At 39.9% G+C, this 19010-nt stretch overlaps 1 protein-coding gene across 12 annotated transcripts in view; it reads right to left on the bottom strand.

Moving 5' to 3' along the window:
• The window catches only part of CLOCK (clock circadian regulator), a 97845-nt gene that overhangs the window by 26927 nt on the left and 51908 nt on the right, over positions 1-19010 (bottom strand). For 10 of the 12 annotated variants that reach the window (XM_073341999.2, XM_073342005.2, XM_073341996.2 and 7 more), the window contains 4 exons: positions 16102-16161; positions 12950-13098; positions 8474-8565; positions 4002-4091 (listed from right to left, as the gene is read on the bottom strand). In XM_073341999.2, coding sequence (XP_073198100.1) covers positions 4002-4091; positions 8474-8565; positions 12950-13098; positions 16102-16161 — 391 coding nt within the window. Of the gene's footprint in view, positions 1-4001; positions 4092-8473; positions 8566-12780; positions 13099-16101; positions 16162-19010 lie in introns of those variants that run through there. The other 2 variants (XM_073342003.2, XM_073342006.2) reach the window with 2 other exon arrangements.

Genomic DNA, 19010 nt, shown 5'->3' with positions numbered 1-19010 from the left:
TGACATATCTAGCATCCAAGGAGACACAAAGTAATGTATTTGCCAAGAGTTGACCTTAAATTGTTCATGATGTTCTTCCGGCAAGTGCTCAACAAACAAAATAAATTTGTTGTAACTTAAATAGTTGTATTTGGCCATGAGCACGTGATGATTTGCTACTCAGAAGCATGGCTAACGAGTAAGACTTGTGACCAAAAAGATCTAGTCTCTTGTAGCCCTTACTATATGGGGTGGACTTCGAGCTATGATGTCTGCCTTGTTCATTAACAGCCTCCACTACTTGGGAATTTGGAGCTGGGTGAAAAAAGAGAAACTCTGATTCCCTGGCAGAGACATAATATTTTTTATGCGCTCTCTTGCAAGTTGGGAAACCACAGTTACCACACTGCTTAACAGTCTTAACGGGCTCCAACTGGACTGGTGATCCTCAAAGATGTCAAAGTGTACAACATATCCAGGAGTTTATTGTTAGACTCCTGAGTCACTTAACGGTATCTGAAAGGATGTCTGAAATTTGCTTAATCAGTTCTTGAAACTGCCTGAAGTCATACATCAGAGAGAGCGGTGGAGGCATCACAGCCTCATCAGGTGATGAACAGGAAATATTAGTAAGTGGAGCCACCTCCATACCCATCCTTGCTCCTCAAAGGTCTCCTCCTTTGGCATAGATAGTAGTAAAGCAGGTTGATAATGGGTCCTTTTCTGCTCCCTCATGTGGTATAATGACTTCACTGTAAATTGCTGGTGACAGAACACCCAAGGGTACAAGGAAGGCCTGAGGTGGCATAGGTGGAGGCATCCATCTGTGTTCCTGCCACGTTGGTCCTAATTGAGGTCCAGCTTCCTTCATTACATCAGTATAGGAAGGAGAATGATGTGTCCTAGACTAGACAATGGAACGGTGCAACCAATATTTGAGGGTCTGAAGAGTCCTCTTCCATACAGTCCAACGGAGGAGAGAGCTGTTCAGCTTGAAATGTAGATGGGGGTGAGTATGTAGCGGGGTCAGTGACAGAGTCTTGACACTGACAACCTTCCCCTCCCCCCACTCATTAACAGAGGATACTCTGGCTCTGAAGATATTAGCAGGCCTTTAGGGTGCCTAAATTGAGGTACTGACAATAACGAAGATGATGTCAAGCAAGAACCAATGGAGGATGGCTTCAGTATGGATTCAGCTAGTGCTGAATGTCTGGCATAGGTGTAAGTCTAATCTAATTCCAGCAGTACTGTAGATGGCCAAGTGGTCTTTGGTACCATTGAGTTTTGTGCTACCAGTACCGAGTGCTGTTCAGGTATGGGTTTAGAACTTGTCACCAGTGTCTGCTGCTCTGGGTACTGGCACCTGAATTGGGCAAAAAGTCTGTCAGACAACCGAGACACAAGGTGGGTGAGGTAATATTTTTTATTGGACCGACTTCTGTTGGTGAGAGAGACCCACTTTCGAGCTTACACAGAGTTTTTCTTCAGGTCTGGGAAACTAACTCAAAGCGTCACTGCTAAACACAAAATTTGAACAGATTGCTGCAATAAGCCATAAATCGGTATCTCTATTCAGTCCATGATTTTTAGTGAGTAGCTAGACACCAGATTTATGGCTTATTGCAACAATCTGTAACCCACTAACAACACCCCACCTTTCCTGCTTATGACTGGAGGTGTGTTAACAGGCAACTTCACCTTGACTGGTCCCTTAAAATAAGCGTTAACTACTAATGCTAAACAATCTGTTTAAATCTTGTGTTTAGCAGTGAAACTTTGAGTTAGTTTCCCAGACCTGAAGAAAAGCTCTGTGTAAGCTCGAAAGCTTGTCTCTCTCACCAACAGAAGTCGGTCCAATAAAAGATATTACCTCACTCACCTTGTGTCTCTAAGATCCTGGGACCAATATGGCTACAACACCACTGCATTAGACAAAAGACTCCTCTTTGCTTTTGCAGTATTAGAATCACCTGGAGTTTGCATGCAACTCCCCTTAGAACCCGAAGTCTCTGTAGTCTTCTTATGGGTCAGTGACCTCCAACAAAATCTTGATTTACTCCTTACATCCTTCTGCTTAGAAGCAGATGTCAAGACTACCTCCACTGAGGATTTTGGTACCTTAGATGTATTTAGTGCTATGGTACTGCCTCCATCTCTAGCAGTTTCCAATGACCAAGGTCTTGATGTGGACAGGGCACTGGTGGTACTGGAATGTCTATGTACAGTGTAGTCCTCCGCCCTAGGATCCAAAGGTGGTCACAAAGCTTGCTTCATCATCAGAAGTTTAAACTTGATCTTGCACTTACTGGGGATACATGTTATCTCCCAAACAGTGGAGACACGGGGAAATGTCAGTTACTGAATGGTAATCACTGCACTGCGGGAGAAGCACCATTTGAACCCAAGAGAGTGTGGCATTCCTGAGTAATATAATAAAAAATGACCCCTAAAAAGGGAAAGCTATTAACTGCTATCTAACTACATAGTAATAAAATGTTTTTTTCATTATTTAGTTAGTTAAAGGAAATGAAAATAAAAGGAACAGCTGTTCCAACAGCTATAGAGACTACAAGGTAACTAACTAATTATAGAATACTAGAGCGAACAGGAGCACAGTAGACTCCGTCTCTGGCCGAAGGCAGTTGAAAAGGGCCCGCAAAGCCGCATGTAGCCTCGGCATGGGACAAGATGTGTGGGACTCATGCACTGGTCCAGCAGGCACAAGTACAAAAAAATCTCCAATCAAGGGTGTAGGTGCACCTAATGTGAATCACCAACAGGGACACAACTGGAAAAAGAAATAAACGTTACTGTAAACACAACACAGATACATATATGTAAAAGCATACTGGAACCTACTGTCTTTCCTGTGCTCTGATAATTTCAAATAGTGAAGCATTGGAGTCAAATTGTGTACTGTTGATTTAAAATATCAGTACACATTTTTGCCTCTTGGTGGCAATGAAGATTTAAAATCATCTTGAAAAACAAAAACAGAGGTGAGACAAGGTAGGTGAGGTATCATCTTTTCTTGGACCAACTTCTGTTGGTGGAAGGTACAAGCTTTCAAGCTTCATAGAGCTCTTCTTAGATAACAAGAAAGTATTACTGATACTGTTTCTATGCACAAATACATGAACAAAATCTCCAAAGAAAACAACCACAGAAGATATGTCTTAAAAAGAAAAAATTGAACTTAAAAGTTGTCCCTCTGGAACCAACTTTTTGGAGTTGAGGAAATGTTAATTTTGTTTATTTGGAAAACCGAGTCATTTATGTGTTTCTCATTTTAAGACAAGTTCTCATTCTAACACAGTTCACATCAAAGGTTAATTTTTTGCCTTGCAGAACCATTGGTAAAAAATTTCTAGTCAATGTGGATACGTTTTATAGACATTTATAAATCAGATCCAGTCTGACACAACTATTGTTTTTTGCCTCAGGTTTATAATTGATAAAGAATTTTATATAAGCACTGTTCTCCCTTTAAAATACTATTTGCTTTGGTTTCAGAAGAGTAACACTCCCAAGTGACACCTATACTAGCATGGACTAGAGAGTAAATATATCAATGAGATTAGCAGTACAAATAAAGATGAATGAGATGCAGTACAAATATGACATATAAGAGTCAGCCCAGTCAAGCAGCAATAGCATATTTGTTCCTGGTGAGCCCCGAGTTTGGAAAGTGACCAGGGTAACTAAAGATCAGTGGACAGTAGTTTCAAGTACCAACCATGCTTCTCTTTAGCAGGCTCAGCTGATGAGTAATGGAATAACAGTAACAGTGGCCTCTGAGGAGAGTGTGTATTCCTCTTTTCCAAATGAGGAGATTAAGATTGGGGACAGATCAATAACCGAGGGGGGGCGGTGTTTTAGAAGAAAAACAGAGGTTTTGGGACAGAACATATATTGTCTGTGCTCCAAGTGCTTAGAGAGGTGGAAGGTTAATAGTGCTTGCAGCAAAACCTAGTCCATAGACTAACGCTGATATCTTATTGGAAGCAGTTCATACTTACTGGCAAATGTTCAAGTAAGGGAGTTACACTTTCAGACACATATATTATACTTCCATCTGTCATGATTGCTAAAAAAAAACCATCAAGAGCCTGAAATTAAACATAATGGGCAGTTAAATGAAAAGGAACATAGTACAATGCACATGACAAATCAAAAAATCTATATTTAACATAAGAATGAAGGCTAGATTGATTTCATTTTACTTACTCTAAAAACAATGAGAGCATGTGTTATCACTAATACCTTTGAACGTCATTTGTACTATATTAGCTTTACCATTATAATTTTTCATACCGTTGTGTTCTCAAAAAGCCATCTATAATTTACAAAACTTTGGTTAGGAGATAGATCTAACTATTGGCAGGTTTGTTTCCCTCTTCTCCCACCCCTACCCTACTAGAATTCTAGTCTTTAAAAAAAGAACATGGAATGACAAGGAAGCAAGGTAGTGCTAAATGGGAAAATGGAGATTGAAAAAAAGAGAAAATAATAATAGGCATAAAAAAATCGGAGAGAGGGAAGAGGAAAAAGGATGAAGGGTAGAAAGAGAAGGAGGAAATGGTAGATTTCAATTATTAAAATCTCTTAAGTTCCAATTCTTTCCTAAAGAAACTCCGTAGAAAATAAATATTCACCACCTCAGATTAAAATTAAGAAATGGGAAGGCCATGGGTTTTAATAAAACTTACCTGTGGCTGCTTTAATTAGTGGTTTAAAATTTGAGTAAGCTTTAACATTCCTAATTAAGAGCACAATTCTGGCATTCTTGTTCCTTGGAGTAGTACCTGATCACCCAAAATAATAGTAGTAGTCCCACTGATTTCAGTGGAAATCCTTATCCTTGTATGGTAACATACCATACCACTTCAGGAGAACAGAAATGGAGGTAGTGAGGAAGTAAGTTTAGCAACACCCCCTCCACCAGTTGACATATGAGAAGCCTTCTCCCCTTCCCTGGGTCAAGAGGGAGGTCCTGGGCCCATGACTTGCATTTGCTGAGCTAACCGCCTCGTTACCAGCACCCAAACATCATTGGTGTTGTTACTAAGCAGGGGTAGGCTCAGTAGGAAAGGGTAATAGAACAGGAGTTGGAGCAAGTGGGGACAGGACAACAGGGGAAGGGGCGTTCTCCCTCCTGGGATTCAGAGGCACCTAACGCTCATCTTTTCTAGGCCAAGGGACAGTCCCTTCAGATGTACCCTGAAGCCCAGCAAATGAATCACTGAGCCTGCCCCAACTAGTAATGTATGTGATAAAGGGAGTCCTGACAGAATACCACAAAGGACCCCTCCAATCTCCAGCAGCAATTGGATGGTGACTTCAATGTCTATGGAATAAGAGCATGTGACTGAGGAAGAGATACTTGCACCCCAGAGAAGGAAGACTAAGAGGGGAGACCAGTTTCCCCAGGGATGAGAGGGCAAGCAGGAGGGTAGCACTGGGGAGAAAGGACGGGAGAGGAACTAAGCATCACTGTATTCTCAGGTCTTCCAAGAGCTTGAGGGAAACAAAGAGACCCCCACCAAAATGCCCTTCTGCACCGCCTTCTGGGCAGCAACCTCTGCTGCCAGGAAGACGACGACCTTTCTGTACATCTTAGAAGCCATCACAATGTCCATGGGCCCCACCATCTGAGCCTACACCTGCACACAGGTTTCGATGTGGGATGAGGCGGCCACTAGGAGACAGCAAACACAGTGCCTCCTATTCAGGGAAGGGAGAGGGGGCCCTGAGTGCCATAGATGGAGAAGGAGGAGATGACAGCAGCAGCAGCAGTAGTGGCAATGGTGGATGGAGGGGCCACTGCAGATGGTGATGGGGCAGTGGGTAGGGCTGTATGCCTGTGGAGCTGAAGGGTAGGCAATCCCAGAGCTGATGGAAGAGACAGCACAGGGAGGGTGAACACTTGCCAGTAGCTGGGCCATGGCAGTAGCAGCTGCTGCAATGGAAGAAGCCAACTGGGCAGGGCTCTTTCCCTTTTTTCTTGCCCTGGCCCTTCTTGCTGACTGAGTGGGCCACGTTGTTGTTGATGGGTTTAGCAGCCAAGTCCTTGCCTGTGCCTTTTGCTACCACCCAACTGGGGCAACGATGGTGCCGGCAGAAATATGGGTGGTAGCCACAGGAGTGGAAGGGGGAAGAAAGCTGAGGTGAGAGGACCATGCAAGATGAAGGGGAGGCAACAGATATCCAGGGCAGATAAATGGAAGGGATACAGTTATCAGATAAAATGGACTGGGAAAGGATTGGAAAGAAAGCATCCATTATGGGAATGGAGGAAGGGGGTTCGAGACTCCTACATCTGGTATAGTGGGGAGCCAACCCACCTGCTTTTATAGCCCTCTTAACGTTCAGACAAAGGGAGGGTGGTGGGGGTCAGGGAGCAAGTTGGAAAGAGGGAGAAGTGACAACAAGAGATGGTAATGTTTAAGGAAATGATGATGAACTATATTGTACAATTTATTGCCAAATAGTTCCAGATATTTTAAGTGATTAAAGCTGTGGCTTTATTCCACATCCACTACCTACTGTCTTTCTTCCAATGGGGCTGAACAAAGGATGGTCTCATGGTTAAAGCAGTCAAATAATGCCTGTGAGAACCTGATTCTATCCCTGCCTCTTCCACAAAGTTCCTAAGTGATACTAGGCAAGTTGCTTAAACCAGATTTTTCACAGGTAGTCACTGTTTCTGGGCACTCAACTTGAGATCCTGGGGTCTGATTTGCATAAGCGTTGAGCACTCTCAGTCTCAACAGAAGTCAATGGAAGTTGTGCTTTGAACATATGAAGTGGTACACAATGCTCAGCATTCTGAAAAATCAGGTCCTATGTGTAACAAATTGTAAACCCAGAATTAGTTTATACTTTTGTTGCCAGTATTGCTCCTCTTGGCCCAAGTGGTTAACCCATATTCAGGGCCTCACATATTTGTTTCCCCTACAAGGAGAAATGAATGATGAGTCAAATTTCTTTGTATAAACACAAAATTGCAGGGAAGTTCTGTTCCCCTGGAACACCATTGAAAAACAGCAGGCAGCTTCCTTGCTTACAGTTTCCTAGTCTGCCTCTGCAACCAGCTCTGTGCCCCAAGAAGCTCTGTCTCTCTGCTCCCTCTCAGGGCCATGCTCACGAGTGCTTCTCTTACTTTCTACTGGCTTTCTCCCAGCTGTTTGAATTTCTAAACAAGATAAACTTTTAGCTCTTTAAGTGCTTGCTATAGCTCATCTGTTAGCAAGTTCCAAGTTGGACAAAACTTTCCTGAAGGGGAGGAAGTGTTGCCTAGTGGACAGAGCACTGGACGGGGACTCAGGAGAACTGGGTTCTATTCCCAGCTTTGCTACTTGCCTGCTTGGTGACCTTGGGCCAGTCACTTCCTAACTTTGTGTTTCAGTTTCCTCATCTGTAAAATAGGTGTAATTACACTTACCTTCTTTGTATGTGGTTTGAGATTTATTGATGAAAAGCACTACACAAGAGGTAGGTATTATTTTGACCGGCATCTCTCTGTGCCTCAGTTACCCATCCGTAAAATGGGGATTATACCACTCCCTCACTTTGCAGGAGTGTTGTCAAAATTGATGCTTATGAAGCAGTCTGATATTATAGTAGTAAGCACCACAGAAAAGCCCATGGGGAAATTAATAATTCAATCTTCAGAGCAGAATTTGAATAGTGTGCAGTAAATAAGGTCAAGGGCTACACATTAAACACCACGGAGGGGGGAAACAAAATATTGAATATCTGCTCATTAAGTGAGCCCTGCCCATTCTATGCACTAATTGAGAAAAAGTAATATGTGATGATGTAATTAAAGACTGTAGCATAATGCATATGCACAAGGGATTGAATTAAAGTTTCACAGGCAACCTTAATGCATTTCCTAACTTCTGAGCACTTGACTTTGCAAACTCAATAATCTGCTTTTTAACATAGGTTTTTTGTGGGTAATATGCAGATACACAATGTACATTTTTTATTATGCATACTCTTTTTACAAGCTATAGCCACACTTCCAATCAAGAAGAGAATATGTTGAATAGCTTTGGTAACTAGCATTTGGTTTAAGCACAAAAAACTAAATTAACACTGCCATAAAGGTACCAGTCATCTTTGTATATGCCTTTTTAAAAATTATTTCTAATTATAGTGATTAGAAATATTTTAATCCATTTTAAAGAACAGTTTTCATAAACTTAATAGTATGCTTTTGTACTTACAGTATATTATAGCTCATTTAGTTAAAATTACATTTGTAAAGATACTTATTTGCAGATTTCTAGGTAGATAGTGTTGCAATTAAAATATGGATTTGGAAAGGAATACCATTAAGCTAAAAGATTCTATCATAGCTCATGCTCAAATAAATTGGTTAGTCTCTAAGGTGCCACAAATACTCCTTTTCTTTTATCATCACATAGTGGTAGTTTGCTAAGGAGAATCCTCTCTTTTCAAAAAGAAAGAAATAATAATGTACCTCCAACATTAACTGTGTGAACTCTTCATTACTAAGGAATGTAGGTTTCCAGTCCTGTCGAATTTCACTGGCATCTGACTGTGCAGTGATTTCTGTAATCAGAAAAATATATATGAATATTCATTTATGATTCACACTCCTGGAAGCAATTACTTCACACCGCTGAATTATATGAATTAGGGGAAAGCTCTTTAGTCTGCTGTAATTTGAAGAAGGAAAAAAAAATAGTCAGTTTTTTCCATTCCCTTCTGCCGTCCACTCATCATACCAGAACGTTAGTTCCTGGAAGGGTGATTAAAAAATGGAAAAGTTATCCAACAGCATGACAACATTCTGTCTTAGAGAGTAGGTAGACAATGCTAGGAGAAACTTGTATTCACACAGCTGCAGTCAAATCACCTTGTGGTGTGATTCTGTCAGATCTCAAGTTAACATACTGTTACGCTGAATAAGAATTGGGACAAGAGCTCTCCAGGAAAGAGCTCACAGATAGCACTGTTCCCTCCAAGACCTTATTGAACTAATGCCCCATCATGTTGGGGGCACTGCTCTGTTGGGGGTACCATCTTTTTTCAAGAGACATGTAAACCAAAGTTCTGATCAATTTTGGTCCTTAATAATCCCATGGCACTTTTCATAACAGACTATTATAACTCTTGTATCCTGGTCAACTCTAGTAATTCTATTCTGCCTACTAAAATTCTCCGAGTTTCAGTTGCATAAAGTAACTGTCACTTTCTGTCCTAAACTTGAGCATTATTGGTGGTGTGCTCTGGAAAATAGCTGTTGTGTTTCAACTCCAGTGGTGGATGAAGTGGTTTTTCGGTGTGCAGCTATAAAACACTCTAGGATGTTTGTATATTAGGTTATTTTGCGTATTTCCTCTTAATGCATTTTAGGATCTTTAGGATGTGTATAAAAGTGTACGTTTTTATTATAGAATAATGACGTCAATTTGTTTCCTACAGTAAAATGGCTTTACAAACAGGAAAAAGGAAACGCATATACTGGAGTTCAAATCCTTGTTGCACAAAAATAGATGCCATATTCAATTACATAAAGAACCCTATGGATGCATATTGCCACAATTATGAAATGGGCCCCAATTTTCCAATCACTGGAAGTATACTCAATGTGACACTGGAAAACCAAGTGATATTAATCTGCAAACAGTATAAAGTTCAGAAACAACAATAAACAGTTTGTTTCACTTGGATAGCTTCAGAGGAACTTTAAAAAATATGTCTGAATGTAGTGCTCTTAAAAATGAATGACTTCTAGGTAATGCTAAAGCCAAGAAGAGTATGGAGTAGCACTGTGCAGGCTTTCCTATGGAGTTTAGCCAACCCTCAGATCTGACCTAAACATTCTAGTTCTAGGCCTCTATGGAATAGAAACTGCCAGTTGTATCAAGATCAGTGCATGTCGCTCTGGGGTATGACCAAATGTGAACTTTGCCCCAATAACTGATAATAAGCAACACTTTCTAACAATTCACCATCTCCACAATACTCCTGTTTTCAAATCCCTGGGGATGGAGAGGTTGATATCCAGCATATCCAAAAGGTCATTAGTTTTAGACAATTTTAGACAGGGAGTGGAGGGAAGGAAGATCATGGCAAATACGGAACACTACACAGAACATCCTATAAACCACCCCATCTCATTTGTACCAGCGGAGCTTTAGCTCCACTAATCACAACTAATGACATGAAAATAGAGGTGGTTTTTCAAGCAGGTAAATGAGACAAAGAGTTTAAAATTCACCTGGAAACCCTCAGGAAGCCAGTGCAGGTCATCAAGCATGGCCTGAATATGTTTGTGGCAAGACATTCTGTTTAATAAAAAGGCTGAGCGATTCTGCACTAGCTTCAGTTTCTGGTCGATTTTAAGGCCATGCAGAGTAAGTTGAAGTAGTCTAATCTTAAAGTGATAAAGACAAAAATGACCACCAAGGCAGAGAAGAACAGTCACAACCTCCTGGTTGTACTTAAATGATAAAAAGCTGTCCTGGCTGTTGATGTACTTGATCTTCTAATTGCAGCTCAGAGTTTGACCAGATCCCTAGATTGTAAATTTGAACAAATGGTGGGCCCATATCCTCCGTTAGTGGGGCAGGTATTATTCTCACTATGTTTGTTAGTGGTCACATTTTTGAAATTGCATTTTAACACAAACTTCAATTTCCAATGTGTTTCTTCATTTGTGAAATGGTTAATTTTAAAAATAATTCTGATAAAGGAGGCAGTTTATTATTTACAGCGTGGTACTGATTCAAGTGCACCAATCTGGTATCAATTGTACTAATCCATTACTCTGGAAGCTTACTTGTTTATTTCAATTTGAACAAAACAAGAAAAAATGCCTACCCCAGATGTTAAGTGCCTGAGATATCTAAGTTATGGTTTTCTACTGTCACACATTACCATAGCATCTGAGAGAGCCTTCCATGTAAAATCAATAGCAATAATCTCTAGTGAACTTCAGAGAAACCCTTGCACTTCTCTTTTGGGGCAAAGTCTCTGATTCAAGCATTTTTTTGTTGTTGGTTGACTGATTAATTTGTTAAAGAGGTGGTTTTTACTTTTTTTAAAATGTTTTGGGATGCCAATGTTGCAAACAACCATTAAAAATACAAGCAATAAAATCATTATGAAACAAAACAGTAGCATATTTCACCTATTTGTAATAACTAGTCAATAAGAAAACATTACAAAAACTCCAGAGTGTCCTACATGGACTGACTCTCCTTGGAGATAGGGGGGTTGAAACTAGATTTATTTGTTTCTGTATTTTCAGAAGTATCAATGTTAAACATGTCTTAGTAATATAGTACAGAATGGCTAAACATTTAATGTTATTAAATCTATTAATACATGCGTGCATGTTTTCTCTTTTTTGTTCCATTTTAACTGTTTTAATGGTATTGTTCTAATAAGCATCTGCTGCTATTAGGACAGTAACCATAATACTCAAATACAGGACATACAACAGGCATACAAGCATAACCATGTGATGAAAGTTGTATTGACAATCACCATATGAACATGTGGATAAGTATATGTATGTATCACCTTCCCACCTTTGCTTGTTATATTATCCATCTGTTTCACATGGGTTATATTACCCTTATCTATTTCTTACTTCTCCACCTCCTCCTGGGAAAGAGAGTATATTCTGCTCAAAAGTTGCCGAGGGCAACTTCTCTTCATCATATCCCCTGGGTGTTACCTAGTAGACAGTGTTTTGTTTCAGTTTGCTTGTTTTTGGCTAGCATACAATAAACTCTGAGCTGCTGAGACTGGAAGGCTGACTTTACAGTATATTAGTATAATGAGCATGTATAATTAGGAGTACATTTGTAAACAATTTTTTTTTTAATCTCACATCTACCAGCATGAACTGCAAGGTGCTATATTAATGTATAAAGAACAAGAGGAAAAACTAGGTGTGGGGGAAGCCATGGCTGTCTTAAAGACTGAGAGAAAATAAGATACTTTTGAATCAAACTCAACCACCGTGGAGAGGAAGAATCATCCATCCTGTTAATATATTATTAAACTTCCTTAGTTTAGACACTGGAACGAATAAGGGCAATTTTCTCAAAGCAGAAAATTCTCTTGTCATACTGAAGTTTCTTTAAACTGAGGATTTCAATGGAATTAGTAAACTACACAGAAAATAACTTAGCGGACTGACAAGAAAATGCTAATCCTTCAGTTTATTCCCAGAGATCAGACACTAACAGTACTATAAAGCAGCTACTAAAAATCATTCAGAAAAGTGACACAAAAGTAAAATAAAAAATCCTAATTTCCTTCAGAAGTCTGCCCAAGAAGTAGCTTTAGAATTATTATGTATGAAAGGGAACAACAACATAATACTTGTGAATGAACTAACAAGACACAAAGAGACACAGGGCACGTCTACACAGCAAAATAAAAAAAAAAACCCCACAAGTCTCAGAGTCTGGGTCAGAGTCTCAGAGTCTGGATTAACTGATTCCGGCTCATGCTGCGGGGCTAAAAATAGCCATATAGACATTCGGCCCCAAACTCTGAGACTCACTGCCGTGAGCTGTGGGTTTGCATTGTTGTTTTTTGGGTGGGTTTTTTTTCTTTTCTTTTTTCTTGCTGTGTAGATGTATTCATAGAATTAAATGGAGACTTCAGAAATTTTTAGGATTTGGAAAATTAACAGTACAAAAACAAACTATAACTAGGATTTTGGTGCACTTTGTACAGTGCTAATCTATTCATACAACATTTTCTTGGCTTGGTTACTTATTGAGTGACTAAACAACATACTCCATTTATGATGTCTGTATGTGGAAATCCTTCATCTGTAAAGATATCCTTTGTACAGCTTTGGTTTGGGGAGCTCTTTTGCAGGTTACTTGGGAGAATTAAAGGCCTGAACCAAAACCCAATCGAAAGACTCCAGTTTTCCAGCTGTCTTGTTACACCACAGAATTACCTTTGTGCTTCCGTAAAAAGTCAATGCTTTTCTGCAGTACAGTGGATTTATCCATCTTCCGAGCATTACCCGGAAGCATGGAACCAAGCTCTTTGATGAGAACATTAAACTGATCTCTACGTTTCTTTTCAGACTTGTTTCTAGACACTCTGAAAAAGACAAAAATGGAAAGCATGTTATAAAAACAGAAGCAAACTGGGTCAACAATATTTCACAGATGACAGGTTTTAATCAAATTTTCAATTTTGAATGAAGGTTAGAGGAGTCAGCTCTTACAAAGGTGTATATTACTGATAGTATAAATTCTGTGAATATAACAATGAACATCTACTTACAGAATAACACCAAAATGAGACAAAATTTGACAATGGCAGCAAATATAACCATTGATTCAATATTCCTCTAATAGCCAAACATTTAACCATTCATTTGTGGTCATGATACAAGTGTTAAATATATGGAGGACTTAGGAACGTGGACAAAAATTCCTCAGCTGTTTATTTTAAAATTAGGCTACTATGCTGTCCTCTTACCTGGGTGATCACTAGTCACTGTAGTGAACAAGGATGTTAAACAGAGATTTCAGAAACTAAGTCATTTCCAGCAATATACACTCCTTCCTTTTGTCTTGCAGTGGGTCAGCAGGAAAAAAAAGGGGAGAACTGATCTAATCTGGGCACTTGACTCTGGTGACTGAGAACTTCTCCAACTGTCCACAGCAGCAAGGGCCTATTTCAGTTATGGCCTGAACCACTAAAACGGGATGCTTGCCACGTATGCCTTTGTGCCTACTGGTGAAGATTGGGGGGCCACCCATATCCTTCTGGGGAGCATCTGCAAGAGCAGAAATCCACTGGGGTCTGAGGCACAACAGCCTGTTACTGGCCAGCCATTCTCTAAATCAGCTATAGGCAGGAAGAAGTGGAGATTACTCATGTTCCAGCTGAAGTCAATTTGAGCCTTGAAAGACTTTTACCACCATAAAAGAAATCTGAGAGTCCAAACCTATTTGTGACTTGAGCTAGTAACCTGGGAAGAGGTTCTATTCTATACAGTACTGCTATTCAGAGATCATGCAACTTGGATTGGAGCTCAGGCTTTCAAGCCTGGAGTGGGAGTGGGGGAGTCTGTGGACCCGGATTGGGAGGCTCACTCCCAGAAGCAGTATAGACATACCCTTGGAGTCATGACAGTGAAGGCTGTGTTTGGGTGGGATCCTCCATGCAAGAGTTTCTCAAAGAACTCAAATTTGAAATTGCGGAACTATTAACTATGGTTTGTAACCTGTCCTTTAAATCAGCTAGTGTACCCAATGACTGGAAGATAGCTAATGTAACGCCAATATTTAAGAAGGGCTCTAGAGGTGACCTGGCAATTACAGACCGGTAAGTCTAACGTCAGTACCAGGCAAATTAGTTGAAACAATAGTAAAGAATAAAATGGTCAGGCACATAGAAGAACACAAATTGTTGCGCAAAAGTCAACACGGTTTCTGTAAAGGGAGATCATGTCTTACTAATCTATTAGAGTTCTTTGAGGGGGTCAACAACATGTGGACAAGGGGGTTCCAGTGGACATAGTGTACTTAGATTTCCAGAAAGCCTTTGGCAAGGTCCCTCACCAAAGGCTCTTATGTAAATTAAGTTGTCATGGGATAAGAGGAAAGATCGTTTCATGGACTGAGAACTGGTTAAAAGACAGGGAACAAAGGTAAGAATAAATGGTAAATTTTCAGAATGGAGAGGGGTAACTAGTGGTGTTCCCCAAGGGTCAGTCCTAGGACCAATCCTATTCAACCTATTCATAAATGATCTGGAGAAAGTCATAAACAGCGAGGTGGCAAAATTTGCAGATGATACTAAATTGCTCAAGACAGTTAAGACCAAAGCAGACTGTGAAGAACTTCAAAAAGATCTCACAAAACTAAGTGACTAGGCAACAAAATGGCAAATGAAGTTTAATGTGGATAAATGTAAAGTAATGAACATTGGAAAAAATAATCCCAATTATACATACAATATGATGGGGGCTAATTTAGCTACAACTAATCAGGAGAAAGATTTTGGAGTCATCGTGGATATTTCTCTGAAGACGTCCATGCAGTGTGCAGCAGCAATCAAAAAAGCAAACAGGATGTTAGGAATTATTAAAAAGGGGATAGATAATAAAACGGAGAATATCTTATTGCCCTTATATAAATCCATGGTAAGCCCACATCTTGAATACTGCGTACAGATGTGGTCCCCTCATCTCAAAAAAGATATACTGGCATTAGAAAAGGTTCAGAAAAGGGCAACTAAAATGATTAGGGCTTTGGAATGGGTCCCATATGAGGAGAGATTAAAGAGGCTAGGACTTTTCATCTTGGAAAAGACGAGACTAATGGGGGGTTTGATAGAAGTATATAAAATCATGAGTGGTGTGGAGAAAGTGAATAAGGAAAAGTTATTTACTTGTTCCCATAAGAACTAGGGGCCACCAAATGAAATTAATGGGTAGCAGGTTTAAAACAAATAAAAGGAAGTTCTTCTTCACTCAGCGCACAGTCAACCTGTGGAACTCCTTGCCTGAGGAGGTTGCGAAGGCTAGGACTATAACAGGGTTTAAAAGAGAACTGGATAAATTCATGAAGGATAAGTCCATTAATGGCTATTAGCCAGGATGGGTAAGGAATGGTGTCCCTAGCCTCTGTTTGTCAGAGGATGGTGATGGATGGCAGGAGAGAGATCACTAGATCATTACCTGTTAGGTTCACTCCCTCTAGGGCACCTGGCATTGGCCACTGTCGGTAGACAGGATACTGGGCTGGATGGACCTTTGGTCTGACCCAGTATGGCCATTCTTATGTTCTTAAGACATCCATTGTCACAGGGAAGGAATAAGCTGCCCATTACTCGAAATAAGAGTCTTCATATACAGGGACAGCCATATTTGAACTTGAGGCACAAAGACTCCTTTAACCAACACCTCAAAGTAAATAACCCATATGTGAAAAAATATGACATAACCTGAAATACAAACACAACGGGGAAGTCCTGTTTTACTGTATGGTTACAAACACATAGTCACATTTTTATTCTGTTAATATAGTTGGATTTACCAAAGCAATCAAATAAAGGACATTTTAGCATAAGCTAACTTAAAAAGACTACCTTTTTGCTTTATCCTTGTCATCTTCTTCCACCAGACCATCAAAAATACTACCATCATCTCTACAAGAGAAAACACAGACCAACATTAGAGCACACTAGTCTCTCACAGACTGCTAACATTATGAAAGGAATACGCAAAATGGCAAGCAAAGGTAGCTTATCATTCAATAGTTCAACTAACCCAAGATATGGGAGCACTGTTTTATTGTGATCTAAGTTTTATAAAGCCAAACAGCTTCCATGAATCCACCTACTTTATAAGTTGTTGCCTATAGATAGTTTACTAAAACCCTGTATTTTGAAAGGGCTGACATTTCTAAGATATACCTCAAGTTATTTTCAGAATATTTAAGTTTTTAATGAGATACCTCACAAACAATCCTCTCTGCATACTTAGCTTACACTACCCTGTGTTAGTTTTAAATCTTTTTGAACAGTACCTTTGCTACGTCCTTCCAAACAAAGGAGAGGACAAAATCACTTTGCTATAAGATCTTTGTTGTTTGTTTGCAAGCCCTTAATTTTAATTATAGGGTTATTTATAGTAAAAAAAATGCATCCTTCATATATGGTAATAAATTATTAAGCTTAGAAGGAAGAGGAATGTGCTATATTTCATCCCATTATGTTATTTTGCAAATACACAATTTAAAATGAGCTATAAATAATATTCCGAATATCACTCTAAAACATTATACAATGCCTCATTTCGACTATAGCAATTCCTTTTACAGTGTTCCTAAATCAGTCTCTAAACATCAGACATCAGAATATACTCTTTCACTTAAATAGGACCATATTGCACTTTATTTCTCGCATCACTTCTTTTGTATTTATTTTGAAATGCGAATCAATTCACTCCTGGTTTTCAAAACCACCGCATATTAGACTTTCTCCATCTAACCTCTCTAACCTAGTCTACTAATTTCCATGTCTACTTAGTACAGTCCTCCAATTTTTGCCTCCCCATAACTTTTCAGAGTTGGGAAAGTTAATCTGTGACTCTTTCTTCCTTCCTTCGAGATATGAAAACACTTTCTCTCTAAATCTTACCTTGCACTCATCTCTCTCACTAATTTGTGACTCTCATACTGTAAAGGTTTCAGAGTAACAGCCGTGTTAGTCTGTATTCGCAAAAAGAAAAGGAGTACTTGTGGCACCTTAGAGACTAACCAATTTATTTGAGCATGAGCTTTCGTGAGCTACAGCTCACTTCATCTCATGCTCAAATAAATTGGTTAGTCTCTAAGGTGCCACAAGTACTCCTTTTCATACTGTAAAGTAATTTGTGATACTGTGAATAGTAGATGCTAGTAAACAAACTGTTATTCACCTTCTCATAACTGTTGTTCTTCGAGATGTGTTGCAGATGTCCATTACACTAGAAGGTGTGTGCATATCCTGTGCACCCAATACTGGAGAATTTTCCTTAGCAGTACCCGTAGAGGCGGCCCTGCCCATACCTCAGCTCCTCATGTTCAGAGGAGAGGGTATAAAGAGCAGAACTGCCCTGAACTCCTTCAGTTTTTTTGCACTGGAAACGAATGGCAGACTATGATACATTGGAAGAGGCGGGTGGGTTGTGTAATGGACATATGCAACACATCTCAAAGAATAACAGTTATGAGAAGGTGAATAATTTTTTTTTCTTTTTTGAGGTCTTGCATATATCCATTACGCAATAGGTGACACCCACTCTGTGACTCCAAGGTGGTAGGGTTTCGAGGCTCTCTGGAAGAGGGACTGTAGTATTATCTTCCTACATTGGCATCTTCCCTTGATATCTCAGCCAGCGCGGAAAGTCTGGTGAATGTATGTATGGAAGATCACATCACTGATCTTCAGATAGTCATAACATGGACATATGCCACAAAAGCTGCAGAGGCTGAATGTGCTCTGATTGAGTATGCTGTCACCTCCTCAGAGGCTTTACACATTTGGCAGCATAACAGAGTGATGCTGCTAGTGATCCACTTTGAAAGTCATTGTAATTGGTTAACCTCTCTATGCTCCACAGAACAAACAGCTGTGAAGAAACCCAAGAGAGCTTTGTCCTATTCAGGTAAAAAGCCAAAGCTTGATGCACATCCAGAGCAAGCAGTCTTTGTTCATCCTTGGGGCTTTGGAAAGAAAACTGCTAAATATAGTCTGATTCAGGTGAAATGTGATACTACCTTTGAGAGAAATTTAGGATGCAATCTAAGGTGAACCTTGTCTTCATAGAAAATGGAATAAGATAGATCAGTGCCAAGTGCATTTACCTCTTGCACTCTATCAGTCGAGGTGATGGTCATAAGAAGGCTACCTTAGCTGAGATGCAGATGTGGGCAGGGAGCTAAAGATTCAAAAGGAGGATCCATAAAGGAGGAGACAACACTAAATTCAAATCCCGAATTGGCGCTGCATCCCAGATAGGTGGGAACAATTAATCTAGACCTTTCAGGAACCTGGTCATGATAGGATTAATAAAAACAGCTGTACCATTAATTTGAGAGTGAAACACTGAGACAGTGGCTAGATGCACCCTAATGGAGCTGACAGCTAGACCCAACTGCTTAAGATGCAAGAAGTAGAACAGAATTGTTTGAATGTTAGACTGAGTCAGGAACACATTATAGGAGGTTGCCCAGATGGAGAAGCACTTCCCACTGACCCAGATAAGCAGTTATTGTAGAAGGTTTTCTGCTATTAAGGACGACATTCTGGACTGTCACTGAGTAGTGTACTCCTGTGCATTTGACCACTGATGAACGAATGTTGTGAGACGCAACACTCAAGGATTTGGGTGCAACACCTACCTATAGTTCTGCTTAGTGGCAACAAGAAGTGACCTCAAGTAACAGTTTGCATAAATCACAATACCATGGCTGCCTTAGCCAGGCTGGAGCTAAAATGATCATTCTGCCTCG

The sequence above is a fragment of the Lepidochelys kempii genome, chromosome 4 (genome assembly GCF_965140285.1).
Source record: "Lepidochelys kempii isolate rLepKem1 chromosome 4, rLepKem1.hap1, whole genome shotgun sequence".
In the NCBI taxonomy this organism is placed as follows: Eukaryota; Metazoa; Chordata; order Testudines; family Cheloniidae; genus Lepidochelys; species Lepidochelys kempii.
The sequence above is the reverse complement of the archived record's forward strand: the minus strand, read 5'-3'. Positions and strand labels throughout refer to the sequence as shown.